We start from the raw sequence: 26,350 nt of genomic DNA on the forward strand, positions 1-26,350 counted from the left end.
ATTGTATGAATTTGTAAGTGTAGTCATATTTTACAGAAATTAAAAAATGCTTGAGTAAAATAAATAAATTCCAAATTATAGCCATATCAGAGACATGGCTTGATAATGAGAAAATAAGCGATATAGAAATGGAAGGATATGAATTGTTTACAATGAATAGGGAAAACAGAAGGGGAGGAGGAGTTGCAATATATGTTGATAAGGTTTTCAAATGTAGTAAAATTGAACATCTAACTACTACTGTGGATAATGTAATGGAATGTATAACTATTGAAGTTCACATAAAAAAATGTATCAAACGTAATTATAAGTTGTATATATAGGACACCAGGATCATGTCTTTATACATTTAATGATAAGTTAACAGATATCCTTAGTTATACAAATGATAAAAAATTGCGAATATTGTGTGGTGATTTTAACATTGATTTATTGAATCCTAATGGACATCAGAAAACAACTGATTTTATAAATATGATGTATAGTAATAGTTTATTTCCTGTTATTATAAAACCTAGTAGAGTAACAATCGATACAGCTACAATAATTGGTAATATATTTACAAATTAAATTGACCTTAAAATAGAAAGTGGACTCCTTATTAATGATATAAGTGATCACCTCCCGATCTTTGCAATTTTTTATGATTATTTTGATAAAAAAAAATGAAGCCGACTACTTACACATTTGAAACTAGAGTAAGAACACCGCGCTCCATGGCTGCCTTTAAGTTGGATTTAGAGAAACACAACTGGTCTGAGGTTTATTCAAATAACGATCCCAATACCGCATATAGTGAATGTCAGTCTACCATTATTTCTTTATATAATAAACATTGTCCATTAATTAAAATTACAAGAAAGTATAAAGGTCGACATGGATGACGAAGGGGATACAGAATGCATGTAAAAAGAAAAATAATTTATACAAAAGATTTATTAAATTGAGAACTGTGGAAGCTGAAACAAAGTACAAGATCTATAAAAATAAATTAGCAAATATTATTCGAATAAGTAAGAAAGATTATTACCATGCATTATTAGAACAGAATAAAAGCAATACTACACAAGAAATATGGAAAACACTAAATCATGTAATTAAAAAAAGTTCTAAAAAAAACAAATTATCCACAATATTTTATAAAAGATAACAATATGGTAATTGATGAAATTTCTGACATAGCTAATAATTTTAATGAATATTTGGTTAACGTGGGCAGCAACTTGGCAAACAAAATCCCAGAGCCAAGAAACAAATATGAAATAGATAAGAACATCGTAAATAACTCATCCACAATGTTTCTTAATGATGTTAATGATATAGAAGTATTAAATGTTGTGAAAACATTAAAAAATAAAAAGTCCACTGACTGTCTTAACATTGATATGGCATTAGTAAAAAGTATTATAGAATATATTGTACAACCTTTTACATATATTTGCAATTTGTCATTTAAAACTGGTATATTTCTATCAAAAATGAAGATAGCCAAAGTCATTCCAATTTATAAAAGTGGAGAAAGACACACGTTTAATAACTACAGACCAATATCATTGTTGCCACCGTTCTCAAAAATTTTAGAAAAATTATTTTCATATAGACTGGATAATTTTATTGAGAAACATAAGCTCTTAAGTGAAACTCAATATGGGTTCAGAGAAAAACGGACCACCTCAATGGCAGTCATGGAGCTTGTAGAAGCAATATCTACCAATATAGATAATAAAAAATTTACTGTTGGGATTTTTATGGATTTAAAAAAAAGCTTTTGATACTATAGATCATTCTATATTAATGAATAAATTAGAGAGATATGGAATAAGAGGTTTAGCTTATAAGTGGATGAAAAGTTATTTGGATAATAGATATCAGTATGTGCAGTTTAATAATGTACAATTAGAACACATGAAGATCACTCATGGAGTTCCCCAAGGGTCTGTGCTCGGCCCTAAGTAATTTATACTGTATATAAATGATATTTGCTGTGCCTCAAAAATATTGAAAAGTGTCTTATTTGCTGATGATACAACTTTCTACTGTTCAGGAGAAAACCTGAAGCAGCTTCTGACTACTGCGGCGTATGAATTGAATATATTAAAAAACTGGTTTGATGTGAATAAATTATCATTGAATTTAAATAAAACCAAGTTCATAGTTTTTGGCACTAGACACATCACTCATCAAGTCAAAATTATGGTGAATTCAATTGAAATAGAAAGGGTGTATGAAAATAAATTCCTTAGAGTTGTTATCGATGATAAATTATGTTGGAAGCCACACATAGAAACTGTTAAAAGGAAAATGTCAAAAATAATAGGGATACTCTATAAAAGTAAGGATGTTTTAAACATGAAATCATTATATACGTTATACAGTTCATTATTATTACCATATTTGACCTATTGTGTGGAATTCTGGGGAATGGCATATAAAACAAATACTAACACCGTTTTCAAATTGCAAAAGAAAGCTATAAGAATTATTAATCGATCAAAATATACAGAACCAACACATCCACTATTTATTAAATTAAATGCAATGAAATTTTATGACTTGATGGATTTTAAAATAGCACAAATAATGTATAAAATTTATAACAATTTACTCTGCCACAGTACTCAGAAGTCGTTTGAAATTAGACACAGTCCTTATGATATAAGGGGTACAAGTGTCTACAAAAAACCCAAAACAAGAACAAATATTAAGCAAAGGTGTGTATCTGTAAAAGGTGTTGATTTGTGGAATCATTTGGGAATTGATCTGAAAAATTTTGACTCACTTCTGGACTTTAAAAAAATGTTTAAAAGTAAAGTTAAAAAAAATTACCTATGTCAGACCAGAATATGAAAATTGTATATGTGAGTATGTGTAAATGATTTGGATAGGTATTATGGTATATGTTTATGAAATTTATGTATATATGTTTTTGGTAAATGTGAATATGTCTAAGTGCACTTGTGTATATATATATATAACTTGGTTTATATATATATATATATATATATATTTTTTTTTTAAATAGTAAATTAGTATTGTATTAATAATGAAATAAGTTTAAATATATTTAGTAAAAGGGGTAAGACTAGATAAGTTTCTAACTTCTTCCTACTCCCTTTTGAACATGTAAGTTATGATTGATTGAATGATTATTTTATTGGGATTTTCTTTTCTTTTGATTCTGTTGTCGTTGTGTTTTTCTTATCTCTGCTGTTTACCTGTTTATATGTTCAATAAATTAGAGAGAGAAAAAAAAAAAAGAATTGTAGGCTTTATTCAAGTCATTAGTATATACGTGATCCCAGTTCTGCCTCTTCAAATCTTCTCTTAGAAGTTCTACTGCTTTTCTAGATGTATCCCTTATTATGATTGGAGTTTCCTCTCGTACAGTGTTTATATTTAATTTTTCATAGATTGTAAATACAGGTAAATGATCACTTATGTCTATTGTAAATATACCACTTGTTAGTTCACCATGTATGTTTGTATATATATTATCAAGGATAGAAGCACTGTGGGTAGTAATCCTAGTAGGTTGAGATATCATAGGGCATAAACCTGCAATTTCCATATAGTTCTTAAAATCATTTGTTGTTGCAGCATTTCCCGAGTCAATATTAAAATCACCACATACAATTATTGATTTGTTTGTAACATCTTCAAGCAGTTCTATAATTCTATCAGTAAATAAATCAGCTTGTGGCCCAGGAGGTCTATATACACAAGTAATTAATCTATTTTTATTCATATCATTTACTATTTCTATAGTTAATACTTCCATCAAATTAATCTCACTCATGCTCTTCTGTTTTATGATCTTAAATTCAAACTTGAGTCAACGTAGAGAGCAACGCCTCCACCAGTCTTATCCAATCTATTAACATAGTACATGTTATATCCTTCAATCTGGACATGATCAATTTGACTTTCCTTTAATATTAGTGAATGTCGTGCACCAGCAAGACACAAGATGCTGCATCCAAAATCCTATATTAGTGTTGGAATTAATGGTATCGGCATGTTACTTGTGAGTAGTCACTGATACCGATACCACTGTTTTTACGATACCAGTATCGGTATCGGAACAACACTAGTAAAAAGCAAACATACGGAAAAAAAACCATAAAATTAACAACATACAAACAGTAAACACTATCACATTCCAAATCAATGTCGACACTCGTGTCGGCCTAAAAGCCAGCAGATGTCGCTGTTTCACTTGCTGCCCGCTCCACTGCAGTTTCCAGGCATCATAAACAAAGACTTCTTGGGGTGCATTCAGACCAGAAAAGTCGTTTAGTCCTCTTGTTTGGTCCGGACCAAAAGCGGACTTTCGTTTTTTTTCCGTTTGGTGCGGTTCGTATTCACACTGTGCTTTTTTGCAAGCGGAATATATTGTGTAATCACGCCGACCCACGTGACGATCCGTGCTCCCATTGGACAAAAATGACGAGGGCTGTACGCGTATAAAAACAGCGGAAAACGTGAAATTCTGACGTGCTGCATTACTGCGCTGCATATTTGAGGTTCCGCCACGCTGTTGCTAATTTTGGAACATATCGTCGATTGCGTGTAGTAAACGGAGGAGCAGTTGCGCTCCGCTTACCCCGCCCCCACCACAACATGCTGACAGAAGCGTGGCTAAACAGAATATGGATGATTATGAATGAATTTAGCACAATATTCACTCCCGGGCAAAATTTCCCCCCGCAATACTTGACTGCGATGGCTTGTTCAGCCCAAAAAGGCGCATATGTCAGCAGTTGGAGCGGATCAGCCGTGGTTTGTATTCAGACTGCAAAACGAACCTCACCGAGTGCGTTTGGAAGCGGACCGAGACCACTTCGAAAGGTCAGTCTCGGTCCACTTGTTTAGTCCGCACCAGGATTCGTTTGTGTGTGTTCAGACCTGCACAAAAGGTCCGCACCAACGTGAGAAACGAACTCTGGTCCGTTTAAAGCGGACCAAACAGTGCAGGTCTGAATACACCCTTAAATCTCCCTGCATCTATCTACAATATTTTTTCTAATAGAATTTGAGATGTATTTTAAATCCCTTAAATGTATCAAGTCTGAAACACGCAAACAATTTATTCGCGTGACGTTGCATGATGTGACCGCCTACAGGAACTGCGAGATCTCGCGAGAGTCGAGGCGGGACGTTACGAGAACTACACCTCAGAAGCAAATCACTCTTCAATGGAAACACCTACAAGGAAAAATTGTACTTTATCGAAATAGAAGAAATATCGCTTTTATTTTGATGTTGGTTTTGCACAACAACAAGCCTCGATCACTCAATATCAGCAAAAAATCCATCACCGTAGCCGCCATGTTTCTAACCACTCCAGGACGAAGCAGTCGATGAGACAAGATTGAGTGAATCAGCCCTTAGCCCCGCCCACTGACTTTTGATGGGCGAGTTTGACAGATAAAATAAATTCACGAAACACCGCAACACAGTGACCATGAAATAATTAAATAGAGAAATAATGAAATAAATGAATAAATAAATAAATATCTAAATAAATATATGAATAAATATATAAATCAATAATCATACTGAATTTAATGAATTAATGACACATTTAATGAATTAATGACACTTTTATTTAATTATTTAATAGTGTATTTATTTATTTAATGTTGGCACTTTTGGTCCTCCATAGTTGACCTCCTCAGTTCATTCATGGGCTTTGTCTGTCTAGTAAGTCTAGTGAGATTAAGTGTTCCTTACTTACACCAGGATATGTGAACATTTTTATTTTATTTTTATTTTTTTTACCTTTTACCACGACACACCAATACATTATTTTCATTACTAGTCTGTTTTTTTGCTCCTCAATCATGTTGAGGGAAACTTTCTGACGTGTGGCATGCATGTGTGTCTGCACAGAAAAAAAGTAGCCTCATGGAGTAAGTCATGGACATAAGCTTGTTTTTCAGCAAACAAAAGCTCCATTTTGAAGTAGTTGTCTTAAAGACAAGACCTAAAAAGGCAGAGTCAGACTAGTGCTAAAGTCAATTTGTTTTGTTATGTATGTAATATGTTTTATATGATGTCTGCACTTCACCCATACACAGACTTGTACATGCATTATTATTAATTGTAGATTCTAGCGCATTTCTTTTTTGATGTGTATGTTATTTTTTATAATATAGTACAGACAAGCAATATATAGTCAAACAAACATTCTGTATTAAGTTAATGTCTGTTAATACATTTTATATGGTGTGTGTTTCATTTAAAAGAACATTTCAAAAACAAGTCCAAGGTCCATTTTTGTTAATTCGCACTGTAAACCAGGGGTCCCCAAACTTTTTCCTGTGAGGGCCAGATAACGTTTCCCTTCTCTGATGGGGTCCCGGGGTTAGTTTGTTACAGAAAAAAAGTGTGACGATTGCAGGGGTGCCTAAACGTAAACATTCCTTGTTTTCTAAAAAGTCACATATAACCAAATATTATTAACACTTTATGCAATCTTTCCAGAAAAAAAGTCCATGGAACATTAAGTTTTTGTTGTGCCGTGCACAATCCTATCAGGTAAAAGTTCAACTTGTCAAAGCAGAACCTCTCACTTAAATGATGAATATGAGCAGTCTCAAACTTTTAGGTTCCATTTGGCTTGTAGGAACCATTGTTTGCCACTCTCTCGCATCAACTTCCCTGTGAAAATCACAAAGCAAGCGTGCTAAGAAACCGAACTAAAGTGATACAGCACCTGCATGTAGCACAAAATATTTCACTACCTTCACCACTCTTTGTTTTATTTTATCACAGTAGATTTTTATTAGGGCCCGAGCAGCGACCGCTGCGAGGTCCCTCTTGTTTTTCGTTCGGATTCTTCTTCTTGTTGTTCTTTATTCTCTGTAAACGATCGCGATTTTGGGGACCTAAACATTCACGAAAACTCACCAAACTTTGGACATTTTAATAATAAAAATAAAATAAATAATTGAATTTAGGTAGGACATAATCCACAATTTAATGATGTGAGCTACTGATTGTAGTTATTGAATCTCAAACTCCGCCAATTCTTCCACTCTTTTCAGGATGCAGATATTTTTTTCAGCTGGTGAGTTTTCTTTTGCTTAAAAGAAGATTCAACAGTCTTTTGTCCACGTTTTCGATAAGTCAATTTTTTCTCTTTTTCTTCCTGTCAACAAACCGGATCTGAACTACTGGTAGTCGTGTCCCCAGAAGTAAGAAGCTAAACGCACATCTGAATGTGCGCTGGATCCACAATTAATCCCAAATCTCTGAGTTGAGTTGTCACCTGCTGTTCCACAGTCTCGTTCACTGAAGTTTGATCAGAATCATTCGCACTTGTGCCGGCCGCAGCTCTCACCGGAGGGCCGTGGTGTGGCTTTATTTTGATACCCGTAACTATCACATCGTTGATACGAAGATTCTGTTCCAAATCATCCACTTTTTGCTCCAAGGCGACAATGTGTCGATCTTTTTCTTCGTTTCTTTCCTCAACTGCTGAATGTCCTGTAGAAATGGCTCAATGTTCTTTTTCATTTCAAGTATCTGGTGACCATTTGGTTGAGTTTTGCAAGAGAAGATTTGATCTCATCTCGTCAGCTCTTTTTCCGCCAGGCATGTTGCAACAATGTAGTTAAAAATCCCAATGTAAAAATCAGCAAGACAGTGGAAAAAAAAAATCACGAGCAAGTGCGGGAGCAAGTACAGACACGTCCTCCCTCGACAGATGCATCCTTGAAAATGGAAGAATTTAAAATCTGCTCCTCTAATGTATAGACCTGGACACACTGCACAGTCAAGTAGTATATAGGTAATGCAAGAGGTGCATTGGTGTTCGAAGTGTTTCTCCTTTTGGGCAACAGTTGACAAGATCTTGCTTCCTTTTAATGCACAGATTAGGACACAAATTTACTGTATTCTTTGATTGTACTTTCATTGTGTGTTAATACAGAATGTACTTGTGTTAATACTGGCTGGAGACCTTCACACATATTCACTCTTTATTTGTGTGAAGGCTGGAGGCCTTCACACATATGTTATTACATACATATATACATATGTTATTCTTCTTCTTCTTCTTCTTCTTCTTCTTCTTATTCCGGCCACTTTTTTGACGTGTAACTACTTCCACATAATTCATCCGATTTTCACTCTTCCAATTTCAAACTATTCCTAAAATTCACGCGACGCGCGCTTGTATTTTTATTATTCCGACGATTCACGCCTTACCCAGAATTCCCGATTTCGTACCCGATTTTTCCTCATTATTCTTAATGGGTGATTCTACATTTTCCATTTACTTCCACATTATTCATCCGATTCACATCATTCCAGCTTCAATATATTTCAGCATTTCACGCCATGAGCTATTCCAGCTTTTCAGGTTCAAAATTCACACCTTACCCACAATTCCCAATTTCGTACCCGATTATTTCCCACATTCTACATTTTCCATTTACTTCCACATCATTCATCCGATTCACATCATTCCAACTTCAATATATTCCAGCATTTCACGCCATGAGCTATTCCAGCTTTTCAGGTTCAAAATTCACACCTTACCCACAATTCCCGATTTCGTACCCGATTATTTCCCACATTCTACATTTTCCATTTACTTCCACATCATTCATCCTATTCACATCATTCCAACTTCAATATATTCCAGCAATTCATGCCATGAGCTATTCCAGCTTTTCAGTTCCAAAATTCACGCGTTACCCACAATTCTCGATTTCGCACACGATTATTTCCCACATTCTACATTTTCCATTTACTTCCACATTATTCATCCGATTAACTTCATTCCAACTTCAATATATTCCACCAATTCATGCCATGAGCTCTTCCAACTTTTCAGTTCCAAAATTCATGCGTTACCCACAATTCTCGATTTCGCACCCGATTATTTCCCACATTCTACATTTTCCATTTACTTCCACATTCATCCGATTCACTTCATTCCAGCTTCAATATATTCCACCATTTCATGCCATGACCTCTTCCAGCTTTTCAGTGCCAAAATTCACGTGTTACCCAAAATTCTCGATTTCGCACCCGATTATTTCCCACATTCTACATTTTCCATTTACTTCCACATTATTCATCCGATTCACTTCATTCCAACTTCCATATATTTCACCATTTTATGCCATGAGCTCTTCCAGCTATTCAGTTCCAAAATTCACGTGTTACCCACAATTCTCGATTTCGCACCCGATTATTTCCCACATTCTACGTTTTCCATTTATTTCCACATTATTCATGCGATTCACTTCATTCCAACTTCAATATATTCCACCATTTCATGCCATGAGATCTTCCAGCTTTTCAGTTCCAAAATTCACGTGTTACCCACAATTCTCGATTTCGCACCTGATTATTTCCCACATTCTACATGGGCGATTCTACATTTCACATTTACTTCCACATTATTCATCCGGTTCACTTCATTCCAACTTCAATTTATTCCACCAATTCATGCCATGAGTTCTTCCATCTTACCACCTAATTTACCACGCACAGCGGCCATTTTCCAACTTACCATGCACAACAGCCATTTTAGACAAATGATATGCCCAGGTTTCTTGCCAACCTGGCCCCCCAAGGCGGCGGCCATTTTGGCCAATTGATTAGGTATGCCTGTGATTCTTGCCAGGATATTCCCCGACCTGAACAGGAAGTGACCTATATCAACAGGAAGTGACCTAAATTAAACAGGAAGTGACCTAAAATCAACAGGAAGTGACCCGATTTCAATAGGAAATGACCCAATTTCAACAGGAAGTGACCTAATATCAACAGGAAGTGACCCGATTTCAACAGGAAGTGACCTGAAATAACAGGAAGTGAGCATGCTAAGTTAGCATTAGCATACTAGCTTAATCATGCTAATGCTAATGTTAGCTTAGCATGCTAATGCTAATGTTAGCTTAACATGCTAATACTAAGCTAGCATGCTAATACTAATGTTAGCATGCTAATGTTAAGCTAGTATGCTAATGCTCATGTTAGCTTAGCATGCTAATGCTCAGCTAGCATGCTAATGTTAGCTTAGCATGCTAATGTTAGCATGCTAATGCTAAGCTAGTATGCTAATGCTAATGTTAGCTTAGCATGCTAATGTTAAGTCAGCTTAGCATGCTCATGCTAATGTTAGCTTAGCTTGCTAATGCTAATGTTAGCTTAGCATGCAAATGCTAATGTTAGAATACTAATGCTAATGTTTGCTTAGCATGCTAATGTTAGCTTAGCATGCTACTGCTAATGCTAAGTTAGCATGCTAACACTAATGTTAGCTTAGCATGCTAACACTAATGTTAACTTAGCATGCTAATGCTAATGTTAGCATTAGCATGCTAATGTTAGCTTAGCATGCTAATGCTAATGTTAAGTTAGCATGCTAATGCTAATATTAGCAATAGCATGCTAATGCTAGCTTAGTATACTAATGCAAATGTGACCTGATTTCAACAAAGTGACTATTACTCCATTGCTTATTAAGTTTGCCACTCCTTACACCATTGCTACTCGATTCTACCCTCCTTACTTCATTGCTTACTTAATTCTTCTCACTTTACTCCATTGCTTACCCGATTACTTGCTACTTCCTCCATTTCTTACTTGATTTCTTCCTTGTTTTCTTGTTTCTTGCTGATTTATTTTTACTTTTGTGGTATTTGTCTTCCTTCAACTGCTTCTAGATTTCTGGATGAATTTAAACCATTCCAACTTCAGCATGTTAAGCTCATTCCATGTCATTCAGTATCATTCAACATCATTCAACATCATTCAGCATCATTCAACATTATTCCAAATCATTCCACAGGTATGTATTCAGCTCTCCAGCCTTCACACGCCATTTCCCCAGAAATGGCATTTCTAGTTCTTCTTCTTCTTCTTCTTTTTCTTCTTCTTCTTATTCCGCCCACTTTTTTGACGTGTAACTACTTCCACATAATTCATACGATTTTCGCCATTCCAATTTCAAACTATTCCTAAAATTTACGCGACACGCGCTTGTATTATTCCTACGATTCAGGCCTTACCCACAATTCCCGATTTCGTACCCGATTTTTCCCCATTATTCTTAATGGGAGATTCTACATTTCACATTTACTTCCACATTATTCATTCGATTCACTTCATTCCAACTTCACGACATTCCAGTATTTCATGCTATGAGCGATTCCAGCTTTTCAGTTCCAAAATTCACAATTTCCGATTTCGTAGCCGATTATTCCCACATTATACATTTTCCATTTACTTCTGCATTATTCATCTGATTTACTTCATTCCAACTTCAGTACATTCCAGTATTTCATGCTCTGAGCGATTCCTGCTTTTCAGCTCCAAAATTTACAATTTTCGATTTCGTAGCCGATTATTCCCACATTCTACATTTTGGAGATTCTACATTTTACATTTACTTCCACATTATTCATCCGATTCACTTCATTCCAACTTCAGTACATTCCAGTAATTCATGCTATGAGCGATTCCTGCTTTTCAGTTCCAAAATTTACAATTTCCGATTTCGTAGCCGATTATTCCTGCATTATACATTTTCCATTTACTTCCACATTATTCATCCGATTTACTTCATTCCAACTTCAATATATATTCCAGTAATTCACACAATGAGCTCTTCCAGCTTTTCAGTTCCAAAATTCACAATTTCCGATTTCGTTGCCGATTATTCCCACATTCTACACTTTCTATTTACTTCCACATTATTCATCCGATGTACTTAATTCCAAATTCAGTACATTCCAGTAATTCATGCTATGAGCTATTCCAGCTTTTCAGTTCCATAATTCACAATTTTCAATTTCATACATTTTATACATTTACTTCCACATTATTCATCCGATTCACTTCATTCCAACTTCAATATATTCCAGCAATTCATGCTATGAGCGATTCCGGCTTTTCAGTTCCAAAATTCACAATTTCCGATTTCGTAGCCGATTATTCCCACATTATACATTTTGCATTTACTTCCTCATTATTCATCTGATTTACTTCATTCCAACTTCAGTACATTCCAGTATTTCATGCTCTGAGCGATTCCTGCTTTTCAGTTCCAAAATTCACAATTTCTGATTTCGTAGCCGATTATTCCCACATTATACATTTTCCATTTACTTCCGCATTATTCATCTGATTTACTTCATTCCAACTTCAGTACATTCCAGTATTTCATGCTCTGAGCGATTCCTGCTTTTCAGTTCCAAAATTTACAATTTTCGATTTCGTAGCTGATTATTCCCACATTCCACACTTTCTATTTACTTCCACATTATTCATCTGATTTACTTAATTCCAACTTCAGTACATTCCAGTAATTCATGCTATGAGCTATTCCAGCTTTTCAGTTCCAAAATTCACAATTTCCAATTTTATAGCCTGATTATTCCCACATTCTACACTTTCCATTTACTTCCACATTCATGTGATTTACTTCATTCCAACTTCAGTACATTCCAGTAATTCCTGCTATGAGCTATTCCAGCTTTTCAGTTCCAAAATTCACAATTTCCAATTTCATAGCCGATTATTCCCACATTCTACACTTTCCATTTACTTCCACATTCATACGATTTACTTCATTCCAACTTCAGTTCATTCCAGTAATTCATGCTATGAGCTATTCCAGCTTTTCAGTTCCAAAATTCACAATTTCCGATTTCGTAGGCGATTATTCCCATATTCTACACTTTCCCTTTACTTCCACGTTATTCATCCGATTGACTTCATTCCAACTTCAGTACATTCCAGCTTAGTTGCCTGCTGCATGGAGAACCTGGATTCAAATACAGTGCGGGTAACTCTTTAGTAGGAATGCAATATTTAATACTAATCATAGTCACTAATAATTATTTCACATTCATTACTTTTGATGTCATTTGGCTTCTAAATTATCCGTTCTATATTCAAGGCAAGGCCTTGCTCTGATTTGCACCCAGCCCCACTAGCTCACCTGGTCAGTAACTTGAGTGTGGTGGCATTTTTACACCCACGCCCGGGTTCGAATCTCGGTGGGGATTTTTTTTTGTCACTCCCAACTTTCATTTCAGACATGGATATTTTCCAATTGTTTTACATAAAACAATTAATGTACTCAACCTCAGTGCATCCATCAATTATGTAAATAATGTCAAAAAAAGAAAAAAAAAGTGAGGAAGTTTAAAACAATAAAAATATTGCCATAGACTTTGTTACAGCTGTGGTGGTCATGTGGTTGTGTTCTTTGTCCTGTAATCAGGAGGTTGTTGGTTCAAATCCCACCTCTGACTGTGTATACTTCTACATTTTTTTTTAAACTAAAACTTTTGTCTTTTCATTTATAATTCATCCATAATTTCTGATTTGTAATTTACAACCAATTTATCTTTCTTTATTCATTTAACATACATTTTATTCAATGCATTCGTTCAATGACACATTCGCTGCTTCCATTTTACAACTTCAATGATGGCACCAAGTCTCCTGTGGGTCAGTGGCTAGATAGAGTGGCAGTGCAGTAGCTCATTGAACAGTAAACAGGAGGTGAGGTTTCAATACCAATCTCAGACTGGTTTAATTTGAACTTCTGTCTTTTCATTTATAATTCATTAAAAATTTCTCATATGTAATTTACAACCAATTTATCTTTCTTTATTCATTTAACATACGTTTTATTTAATGCATTCAATTTAATGTTCATAGACACGCTGGTTCAGCAAGACATCTCTCAATTACATTTCACAACACTTCAATGACAGCAACAACTCTCCTGTGGGTCAGTGGATACAGTGGCAGTGCAGTAGATCATTGAGCAGTGATCAGGAGGCGAGGGTTTGATACCACTGTCAGACTGCCAGGTGCATAGCAAAGACAGCCCTACGAATGGTTCGCCGGTTCAATCCCCGGATAGAGCGACTTTTTTTTCTTCTTAGTTTCGTCATAATACAACAAGTTAACATCTATTTCGTTAAATGTCATTTGACAAACTATTTCTTCAAAATTAATCCATATTGCATAATGCATTCTATAATTTCATTGAAGTGATTGAACATGTGACCCCATTATTCAGCATCATATGTCACTTTTCAATATAGATACACTATAAGCCATGAGTTTTGAGCCAGACATGTTAGGTCAGTGGATAGCTTAGTTGCCTGCCGCATGGAGAACCTGGGTTCAAATACAGTGCGGGAAACTCTTTAGTAGGAATGCAATATTTAATACTAATCATTGTCACTAATAATTATTTCACATCCATTACTTTTGATGTAATTTGTCATTATTAAGTTTTGTTTCTATATATTATCCGTTCTATATTCAAGGCAAGGCAAGTTTATTTGTGTAGCACATTTCCTACACAAGGCAACTTAATGTGCTTTCCACAAGGAAAGACAACACATTAGCATCAACAATCACAGTAGTTAACATTCAGAGCAAAGAAAAGAAAGCAATTAACAATGTTGAAACCTCATTATTATAACATTGGAGCAGTTGCTTGTGTACTTCCTCCATGGTTCAGTGGGTACAACACTGATTACTATCCATGAGTTTGCTGGTACGATATCAGTCTCGTCCCTTTATTTTTTATTATGATTATTTTTAAGTTCAAACTGAAATCCCTTGACAACAGCCATTTTCTTTTGTCAAAAATTGTAAAATGTGGCTTGGTAATGCTTGTGATGTTCATATCACATTTATGCTAAGCGATATAAATTTAAACCAACTTACTAAATACAATACTATGTATTGTCATAGTCAACTGCATGTCCATGATAGCTGAATGGTTAAAGCAATGGATTGGCCTGTGGGAGATCATGGTTCGATCCCTTGTTGGGAAACGTTTTAGCACAACTTTGATTTCATGTAGTAGTCATTGTATAATTCTTTATAGTTGCGCTTCGTAATAATTTGACACAAAATATCTTCACAAAAGTGTTTTACTTTGCATTTCACTCCCAAACACGTGTACATGTTCTTTTTTTTCTTTTTTTTTCTTTTTTTTTTTTAACACAAGAGCAGAGAGAAAGCTTTGACAAGCAGCTTGACAGAAAGTGGTGGCTTCAACCATTGGTAGTTATTAGGTTCCATGTTTCAAAATCGGCCAGCAGGTGGCAGCAGAGTATTAGCAATCAGCCAAGGCCATGTTGCAGACAATTCTTTTTGCCAGTGTCCATTCAGTGTTCAGCATCAGATGTCACTTTTAAATATGACGACACCAAAAGCCATGACTTTTAGCCCGACAAGTTAGGTCATCAATATTATTGATACCTCGACAGTATCGATACCGGATCAATACTGGCACTAAAATATTGATCTAATTAGTTTAGTTTCAGTTTGGCTCAACTTTGTAGTAGATTGCATGAACACATACAGTATTGTACTCAAAAAATATTCTTTTGTTTTTTTGGTTTTATATTTGTTGTTGTTCACTACAATTACATAAAATGTCACAATCATTTAACTACAAGTTACTCCTTAATAATTACTAGTAATACTACTACTGTTTCTACGACTACTACTACTACTACTACTACTACTATTATTACTAGTAATTAATAGGTAATTACTTTGTAATTTTCACAGTTTCTTTGTTTCCTTCATTAGCATTCCGCTATTAGCATTCGGCTTAGCATTCAGCTATTAGCATTCAGCTTTCAGCATTCCCAATCGTGTCATCCTTTGATCACCACAACCCGTGTGAGTTGCGAATGATTGCTGGTCTGCAAAAACTTGTTTGAACCAGTCTGTGGGGTGCAACAAAATGTTGGGGTTGGGTCTTTAAGCCACGCAAACTATTATCGTTGCATGAAAATGCCCCCCACCCCGTGAAAAAAAAATCTAATAAAATTTGGGGGCACCATCTCACTTTTAAGCTTAGGGCACCCAAAGGGGTAGCGGCGGCACGGGATATGTTGCCTGAAATAAACAAAACAAAAAAATAAAAAAACAAAACAAGAAAACAAGTCACCCTATCAGTCATCCCAAGCTTTTTGGGTGGGCTACAATGGTAACAAGCTGGTGCAACCAAGAAACGTGCCCTCATTTCATCTGGCTGTTGTACACAACATTTTGTCAAAATGGGCAACAAATGGTCGTGCAGCTGCTTCTTCAATGTAGAACATTCCTGTTCCAACATGTGATCAGCTTTCACCCAATCTGTAACACAATAAGAACAATGTAAAGACAATTTAATCCTTAGCAGTTCATGGAGAGCTATGAAACGAGCATTTGAAGTAACATTCATTCAAGCATTGTTGTATAAAGCGGCCTTAAGCCTCAGTTTGAACTTGGTTAAACTTTCTCAAAATACATTTTATGTACGATAAACAAAATAGCTGTTATCTGTACATGCAAACAGACAAAACCATCCAATAAATCTAAATTGAGCTGAGTAGGAGAGAAAAAAAAATCAGTTTGACAAATTATATTTTCTGGCTTTAGTGAGGACTTGACTTCTGGCTGACAATTACATAAACTGGAGGTATGAAGGACTGTATATGAAGGTAATTTGTCAGAGTATGAGTGGGAAACCACAATTGTGATAAGACACGCTTTGCTAAGTGTCCTTCGCCGAGAAATCAGCCTTGGCCAGCGTGCATGGGACGATCCCTCCACACAGTAATTTTCAGCGACTGTCGCAGTGTTCGATCAGCTGACAAGTCATCTAAATACTTTGATAATGCCACAGTAATAGAAATTGATGATCAATGTTGTCCATCTGTGCATGCAGCACGTGAGAATTCATCCAAGATGGTGGCTGTAAAAAAAATCTCCCGAGAATGCCTTGTGTTTTTATCACATTTATATTTATATCTATAGCATATATATATATATCTGTCTATAGCAAGTGACCAATTGAAAGTCCATTCATATGTAAGACTGTGCGGCAGTGTTGTCCTTGGCGCAGTGTGCAGAGTCTTCCCGCAACTCCGAAAGCCTGCCACTACCTTCCGCTCACATTAATTTATGAATGCAGCCTGCAGCTCTGTATTTATTCTTCATTTAGAATTTTAAAAGTTACATTTATTAAGTTTAACAAGTGTTTAAATGGATGGGAACCGTATGGGGTTTGGACTGGCTTAATAGAGTTCTAAATCCCCTTCTACAAAATAAACTAATTAATAATATAATCAACCTACACTTTGTAGAAATTTACCTACTGCTGTGAGGCTTGGAATGTATGATATGTATGATTTATCGGTATAATAAAAACATCCATCTTGTTTTGTTTTCCTTGTGTGATTTTGACATGCCTGCTTCTGTCTCATACAAACTTGGGTTAGATATTGAATCTTATTTTTAAAGGGAGTGCAGACATCATCATCACATTGAGCAGTTGTTGGGTTTAGCCACAGTAACTAAGGGTGGAAGCATCTTAGTGAAAGGTTTCTTTCTTAGTTAGATTCAGATGTCAGCATGATGAAAAATAAGAACAAAGCTGCCGAACATTTTGACAGGACACCGTTGTTTCCCACAGGGCGATGTGGTTCGTTTGTTTCATGCTGAACAGGAGAAGTTTCTAACATGCGACGAGTACAAGAACCAACTTCACGTTTTCCTGCGCACAACCTTGAGACAATCAGCCACGTCGGCTACCAGTTCCAACGCTTTGTGGGAGGTTGAGGTAGGAATAGCTTTGTTCAAAAAGTACTTCCTGGTAATTCTATAAGTCTGCTTCCTCTTCTTGTGTACCGATTGCTCCTCCAGGTTGTCCATCATGATCCGTGTCGTGGAGGGGCAGGACACTGGAACAGTTTGTATCGCTTCAAACACCTTGCCACTGGAAACTACCTGGCAGCAGAGGTAAGCTTTACAGTTAAACCACCGACTCACAAATCCATTTGAATGTTACTAATTGTACTTTTGTTGATAAAACACACACGAGAGTTAAAAATAATAATAATAATAATATATTGTAGTGCAGTTACACTGTTAATAAGCCTGTGACGTGTACTAATCATTAGGGCCCGAGCAGCGACCGCTGCGAGGTCCCTATTGTTTTTGTAAAAATTATTATTATTATTAGGGCCCGAGCAGCTACCGCTGCGAGGTCCCTATTGTTTTTCGATCGTATTATTATTATTATTATTATTATTATTATTAGGGCCCGAGCAGCTACCGCTGCGAGGTCCCTATTGTTTTTCGATCGGATTATTAGGGCCCGAGCAGCGACCGCTGCGAGGTCCCTATTGTTTTTGTAAAAATTATTATTATTATTATTATTATTATTATTATTATTATTAGGGCCCGAGCAGCGACTGCTGCGAGGTCCCTCTTGTTTTTCTAAGAATTCTTCTTCTTCTTCTTCTTCTCCGAAAACGATCGCATTTTTGAGGACCTGAACATTTACGAAAACTCACCAAACTTTGCAATCTCTTCGGGCCCGGCGAAAAATTTGATATTAAGTAGTTGCCATAATAATGCGACTCTATAGCGCCCCCTAGCGTAGAAAAATAAAAACCAATCCCGGCCCGTTTGATCTAGAGCTACGAAAATTGGCAGGCACGTGTAGCACCCCGAGACGCACAAAAAAAGTCAGTGGAAGCCATTTCCTAAAATGTACAGGGAGTGAGCTATGAATTTTTGATTGTCCAATTTTGGCCCATTTTGGCACATTCACTGTGGTCATGCTTTTTCCCCCTTTGCAAACATTTTTCATCCAATTGACTTCAAACTTGCCATGTATCATCTCAAGACCTGAGACAACAACTGGGAAAAAAAATCTTGACTTTTTGGAATACTATATGACGGGGGCGGGGCATCAAATATTGATTTTAAAATTTAATTTGTCCAGAAAGACAAAATGCTGAATAACTCCCATGAACAAGCTCCAAAAAATCTCAAACTTCTCACGCAACTTAATAGTCACGGCCTGAAAACATCTATATGATACAATTCTGTTATATATATAGCGCCACCTAGTGGTGACAATAAATGTCATACTTTACGTTTTTAGCTACTGTGCCAAGCTCTTTGAAGGGATCCAGTTGAAAATTGGTCAGACAAGCCTTAAGATGTTGATCATGCCCCACACCGAATATTGTAACTTTTCGCCAAAGGGCGTGGCCGCTACGGTGCCGCAAAGTCTGGTAATTTTTCGTGGCAATAAAAGCTGCTTTTACTTGACCCAGGTATCTTCTCAAAATTTCACACATTTGATGAGAGTCCAGCCCCTAAGACATCTACGAACTTATATTTCATCTTACTGATAGCGCCACCTTCTGGCAATTTTTTTTCTTACGATTTTTCTTCAATGTTTTTCTCCAACCACATTAACTGCACCTACCTCATATTTGCTCAGATGAGGGTTTCGGTCTTCATGATGTCACAACACGAAGTTTGTGAGTTTTCGCGAATCGCTGTGGCCGTGGCTAAGCGCTGTTCGCCAAGAAAACAACACCAATTTTGAGGGCCTAAACCGGCATAGAAACGCATGAAACTTGGCACACACATCTGGCCTGGCAAAATGAGCGATATTTTATCCTGGATTGTGCTATTTTTACAAAAATGACTCAATAGCGCCCCCTAGAAAATTTTAATGAAGCATCCCCGGTTGTACGTTTAAGCATTATCTACGAATATTTTTAGGTCTATGAGGGAGCCCAAGACCTACAAAAATGTCTCTTGGACCCATATGCTAAAATGAACAGGAAGTGAGCTACGAATTTTTGAATGTCCCATTTTTTACGATTTTAGCACATTTACAGGGGGCATACTTTTGCCCACTTCTCCTACACGTTTCATCCGACTGACTTCAGTCTTGACCTGGGCTATGTCAAGACCTGAGCCAACGTCAGGGAGAAAAATCTTGACTTTTCTAAATACTATATGATGAGGGCGGGGCATCAAAATTTGTGTTTCGCAATGAAAAATGATATGCTTAATAACTCTCCGGTACATGCTCCAAAAAATCCCAAACTTGACATGTATGTTTATAGTCAAGGCCTGAAGCTATCTCTATGACAACATTCAGTTATATATGCAGCGCCACCTAGCCCTTGAGGCATGAAAAAAAAATACCCCACTTACGGTATTTTTACAAAAATTGTAAACTCATTCTCAGTGTGATCACGAAGTAATTTCCACCACTCAAAATGTTGGCCCGGGCTGCGAGGGCCCTTTATAGCTGCTCGCAGCTCTAGTTAGGGCCCGAGCAGCGACCGCTGTGAGGTCCCTCTTGTTTTTGTAAGAATTATTATTATTATTCTTCTCCGTAAACGATCACATTTTTGAGGGCCTAAACATTTACGAAAACTCACCAAACTTTGCAGTCTCTTCGGGCCCGGCGAAAAATTTGATATTATGTAGTTGTCATAACAATGCGACTCTATAGCGCCCCCTAGCGTAGAAAAATAAAAACCATTCCCGGCCCGTTTGACCTAGAGCTACGAAAATTGTCGGCAAAAAATTTGATATTTTAAAGTCGCCATACATGATAACAGAAAAATGGCTCCTTAGCGCCCCCTACATAGGTTAAACGGATCCCTGTCCCGCTACGATTGTCCGACGGCTATGAAAATTGTGTGGCACCTGTAGCACATCCCAATGAACAAAAACCTCTTTGAAGTGTGTACCCTAAAATAGACAGAAAGTGAGGTATGAGTATTTAAATGTCCAATTTTTGCCAATTTTTGCACATTTACAGGGGTCATACTTTTGCCCGCTTCTCCTACACGGTTAACCCGATTGACTTCAAACTTGGGATGTACCATCTCAACACCTGGGACAACATCATTGTGAAAAATGAAAAGTTTTTGATATACTATATGACGGCGGCGGCGCATCAAATTTAGAGTTTAAAAATTCTTACTTCACGAAGCATTGCCGGTTGTACGTTTAATCTAGAGCTACGAAAATTGGTACACATATGTAACAGGCTATGACCTACAAAAAACTCTTTTTGAACCATATGCTAAACCTAACAGGAAGTCCACCATTTTGATTTATTTTGGAACGTGTTGCCATTTTTTTTGGCCATTTCATTGGGGTCTTATTTTAACGAACTCCTCCTACAGTGTTTATCCGATCATCTTCAAACTTGGTGTGATTCATCTTAAGATGTTGAAGATGAAAAGTTATTGAAAGCTTTGTATTTCGTCGCACACTGTTGTCATGGCATGCACTGTTTTTAAAGGAAAAAAAATATCCTTAAAGAAGCATTCCCATTTGTACGAAGCAGCTAGAGCTACGAAAATTTGTAGACATATGTAACAGCCCAAGATGTACAAAAAAGTCTCTTGGTGCCCTGTGCTAAACCCAACAGGAAGTCCCCCAGGGGCCGGGCATCACATTTTGAGCTAAAAAACTCCTCTTTAACAAAGCATACCCGGCTGTATGTTTCACATAGAGTTACCAAAATTTGTAGAGGTATATAACAGCCCTCGAGGTACAAAAAACTCTTTTTGAACCATATGCTAAACCTAACAGGACGTCCGCCATTTTGATTTACTTTGGAATGTGTTGCCATTTTTTTTGGCCATTTCATAGGGGTCATATTTTAACAAACTCCTCCTACAGAGTTTATCCGATCATCTTCAAACTTGGTGTGATTCATCTTAAGATGTTGAAAATGAAAAGTTATTGAAAGTTTTTTATTTCGTCACACGCTGTTGTCGTGGCATGCACTTTTTGCAAAGGAAAAGAAATCTTATTAATGAAGCATTCCCAGTTGTACGAAGCAGCTAGAGCGACGAAAAATTGTAGACATATGTAACAGTCCAGGATGTACAAAAAAGTCTCTTGGTGCCATGTGCTTAACCTAACAGGAAGTCCCCCAGGGGCCGGGCATCACATTTTGAGCTAAAAAACTCCTCTTTAACGAAGCATTCCCGGTTGTACGTTTCACCTAGCGCTATGATAATTTGCAGGCATACATAAGAGCCCATGATGTACAAAAAAGTCTCTTGGAACCATGTGCTAAACCAAACAGGAAGTCTGCCATTTTGATTTATGATGGGATTTGTTGCCATTTTTTGTGGCCTTTTTCAGGGGTCATATTTTAACGAACCCCTCCTACAAAATTTATCCGACTGTCTTCAAACTTGGTGTGTTTCATCTTAAGATGTTTAAGATGCAAAGTAATCGAAAGGTTTTTTATTTTGTAACACGCTGTTGCCATAGCAATGCATTGTTTGTCAAGTGCTGCTTTTTTTTTTTTTATACACATGAAAACTCATGAAACTTTGCAAACACATCAGACTTGTCATGAACATGAATTTTTAGAGATTTATTGTGCAATTTGCAATAAATAGCGCCCTCTAGACATTTTTATGAAGCATTTCCGATTGTATGATTATGCTAGACCTACAAAAAAGTATTATGTAGCCATTTGCCAAACCAAAGAGGAAGTCCGCTATTTGGATTTTATTTTGGGAATTATACATCATTTTTGGCCTTTTTCATTAAACTTTGCACAGACAAGGCATGGAAAAAACTAACATTTTAAATGGTCCTTGTTCCATGTAACAGTTGTCAAGTGCTGCTTTTTTTTTTTTTTATACACATGAAAACTCATGAAACTTTGCAAACACATCAGACTTGTCATGAACATGAATTTTTAGAGATTTATTGTGCAATTTGCAATAAATAGCGCCCTCTAGACATTTTTATGAAGCATTTCCGATTGTATGATTATGCTTGACCTACAAAAAAGTATTATGTAGCCATTTGCCAAACCAAAGAGGAAGTCCGCTATTTTGATTTTATTTTGGGAATTATACATCATTTTTGGCCTTTTTCATTAAACTTTGCACAGACAAGGCATGGAAAAAACTAACATTTTAAATGGTCCTTGTTCCATGTAACAGTACCCCAACGTGCCAGTACCCTGACGTGCAAGTAACCCAACGTTGTGCTCAATAGCGCCCTCTATGCATTTTTATGGAGCATTTCCAATTGTATGATTCAAGCGATACACAACTAAAGTTGACTTGACCAAGATTTATGAAAACTGGGAGGCATACCTATTAGCTTAAGACCTACAAAAGGTATTCTGTAGCCGTATGCTAAACCTAAAAGGAAGTCCACCATTTTGAATTTATTTTGGGAATTGCACACCATATTTTGCGTTTTGATTAAACTTTGCACACACAAGGCTTGTCAAAAACATTTTAGATGGTCCTTGTCCTATTTGACAGTACCCCAACGTGCCAGTACCCCGACGTGCAAGTACCCCAACGTGGCCCGGGTTGCGAGGGCCCTTTATAGCTGCTCGCAGCTCTAGTTAGGGCCCGAGCAGCGACCGCTGCGAGGTCCCTATTGTTTTTGTAAAAATTCTTCTTCTTCTTCTTCTTCTTCTTCTTCTTTATTCTCCGCAAACAATCGCGATTTTGGGTACCTAAATATTCACGAAAACTCACCGAACTTTGCACACTCCTCAGGTCTGGCGAAAAATTTGATATTATGAAGTCGTTATAACAACGCGACTCTATAGCGCCCCCTAGCATAGAAAAATAAAAACCAAGCCCGGCACGTTTGAGCTAGAGCAACGAAAATTGGCAGGCACGTGTAGCACCCCGAGACGCACAAAAAAGTCTATTGGGACCATGTAGCTAAAATGTACAGGAAGTGAGCTATGAATTTTTTAATGTCCAACTTTGGCCTATTTTGGCACATTCACTGTGGTCATGCTTTTTCCCCCTATGCAAACATTTTTCATCCCATTGACTTCAAACTTGGCATTTATCATCTCAAGACCTAAGAGAACAGTTGGGCAAAAAGACTTGCCTTTTCGAAATACTATATGACGGGGGCGGGGCATCAAATATTGCCTTTAAAATTTCATTTTTCCAGAAAGAGCAAATGCTGAATAACTCCCATGTACAAGCTCCAAAAAATCTCAAACTTCTCAGGCAACGTAATAGTCACGGCCTGAAAACATCTATATGACAAAATTCAGTTATACATATAGCGCCACCTAGTGGTTACAATAAATGTCATACTTTACGTTTTTAGCTACTGTGCTGAGCTCGTTGAAGGGATCCAGTTGAAAATTGGTCAGAAAAGCCTTAAGATGTTGATGATGCCCCACACCGAATATTGTAACTTTTCGCCAAAGGGCGTGGCCGGTCCGGTGACGCAAAGTCTGAAGATTTTTCGTGACAATAAAAGTGCATTAACTTGACCGAGATGATCCTATCTTCTCAAAATTTCACACATTTGATGAGAGTCCAGCTCTAAAGACATCTACTAACTTACATTTCATCTAACTGATAGCGCCACCTAGTGGCAATTTCTTTTCTTACGAATTTTCTTCTACGTTTTTCTCCAAACACGTTAACTGGACCTACCTCATATTTGCTCAGATGAGGGTTTCGGCCTTCATGATGTCACAACACGAAGTTTGTGAGTTTTCGCGAATTGCTGTGGGCGTGGCTAAGCGCTGTTCGCCAAGAAAACAACGCCAGTTTTGAGGGTCTAAACATGTACAGAAACTCCTGAAACTTGGCACACACATCTGGCCTGGTAAAATGAGCAATATTTAATTGTTGATTGTGCTATTTTTACAAAAATGACTCAATAGCGCCCCCTCAAAATTTTTTTAACGAAGCAGCCCCGGTTGTACGTTTAAGCAAGAACGACGAATATTTTTAGGTGTATGAGGGAGCCCAAGCCCTACATAAAAGTCTCTTGTACCCATATGCTAAAATGAACAGGAAGTGAGCTACGAATTTTTGAATGTCACATTTTTGACGATTTTTTCACATTCACAGGGGGCAGACTTTTGCCCACTTCTCCTACACGTTTCATCCGACTGAGTTAAGACTTGGCCTGGACCATGTCAAGACCGGAGCCAACGACAGGGGGAAAAATTTTGACTTTTCGAAATACTATATGATGAGGGCGGGGCATCAAAATTTGTGTTTCGCAATGAAAAAGGATATGCTTGATAACTCCCAAATGCTCCATGCTCCAAAAAATCCCAAACTTGACATGTATGTTTATCGTCAAGGCCTGAAGTTATCTCTATGACAACATTCAGTTATATATGCAGCGCCACCTAGCCCTTGAGGCATGAAAAAAAAATACCCCACATACGGTATTTTGTACAAAAAATGTAAACTCATTCTAAGTGTGATAACTAAGTCATTTATGAATATTCTTTTAGTTTCCACCACTCAAAATGTTCACTGGCATCAGACTTATCCAAACATATATATATTTTTATTTATTTTTGATAGCCTCTGTGGACATTAAAAGCAATATCGTGAATGAAGGATATGCTTAATAACTCCACGGTACATGCTCCAAAAAAAATCCCACGCTTGACATGTATGCTTATAATCAAGGCCTGAAGGTATCTCTATGACAACATTCAGTTATAAATACAGCGCCACCGAGCCCTTGAGGCTCATATAAAAAAAATAAATAAATACCCCACATACGGTATTTTGTACAAAAAATGTAAACTCATTCTAAGTGTGATAACTAAGTCATTTATGAATATTCTTTTAGTTTCCACCACTCAAATTGTTCACTGGCTTCACACCGATCCAAACGTATGTACGTTTCCATTTTGTTTTATTCATTTTTGATTGCCCCTTTGGAGAATAAAAGTAACATAGTGCAATGAGTACAACAAGCGATGATGTGTATATACACTTTTACAAAAAATACCAATCAGGGCAACTCATTGCCTAAAAATAAAAAAGGACGCTGATTTTTGCAGGTCTTAACAATCACCAAAACCCGTTGAGCTTGACACACACACTGGCAAAAAAATATTCTACATGTAAACGTTTATTATGCCATTTTCAAAGAAATTTTGCTTCCAAGATGCCAGTACCCCAACGTGCAAGGACCCCAACGTGGCCCGGGCTGCGAGGGCCCTTTATAGCTGCTCGCAGCTCTAGTTAGGGCCCGAGCAGCGACCGCTGCGAGGTCCCTATTGTTTTTCGTTCGAATTATTATTATTATTAGGGCCCGAGCAGCGACCGCTGCGAGGTCCCTCTTGTTTTTGTAAGAATGATTATTAGGGCCCGAGCAGCGACCGCTGCGAGGTCCCTATTGTTTTTGTAAAAATTATTATTATTAGGGCCCGAGCAGCTACCGCTGCGAGGTCCCTATTGTTTTTCGATCGGATTATTATTATTATTATTATTATTATGTGACTGCTGCCCGCAAAGCAGTAGCGAAGCTACTGCTGCGGAGCAGTCACATATTACTATCCAGAAAAAACCCGTTTATTATTCCGTCTTATTCTTCACATTTTTTCAGACAAAATGCGGGTCGTACCGTTGAACGTACCGGCATAAATGAGGTATCAAAAGATGCGTCTCGATCTGACTCGGCGGGGAACCATTTTTTTCGGAATTTCGAGTTACCATGGCGACGCAATTTCCCAAAAACCCCGCCAAAA

General features: G+C 37.0%; 1 protein-coding gene across 2 annotated transcripts in view; it reads left to right on the top strand.

Moving 5' to 3' along the window:
* itpr3 (inositol 1,4,5-trisphosphate receptor, type 3) overlaps window positions 1–26,350 on the top strand; it is an 841,532-nt gene that overhangs the window by 206,125 nt on the left and 609,057 nt on the right. For both annotated transcript variants that reach the window (XM_077515178.1, XM_077515179.1), the window contains exons 8-9: window positions 17,471–17,617; window positions 17,701–17,796. In XM_077515178.1, coding sequence (XP_077371304.1) covers window positions 17,471–17,617; window positions 17,701–17,796 — 243 coding nt within the window. The remainder of the gene's footprint in view (window positions 1–17,470; window positions 17,618–17,700; window positions 17,797–26,350) is intronic.

Source organism: Festucalex cinctus, chromosome 2 (genome assembly GCF_051991245.1).
Source record: "Festucalex cinctus isolate MCC-2025b chromosome 2, RoL_Fcin_1.0, whole genome shotgun sequence".
Classification (NCBI taxonomy): Eukaryota; Metazoa; Chordata; class Actinopteri; order Syngnathiformes; family Syngnathidae; genus Festucalex; species Festucalex cinctus.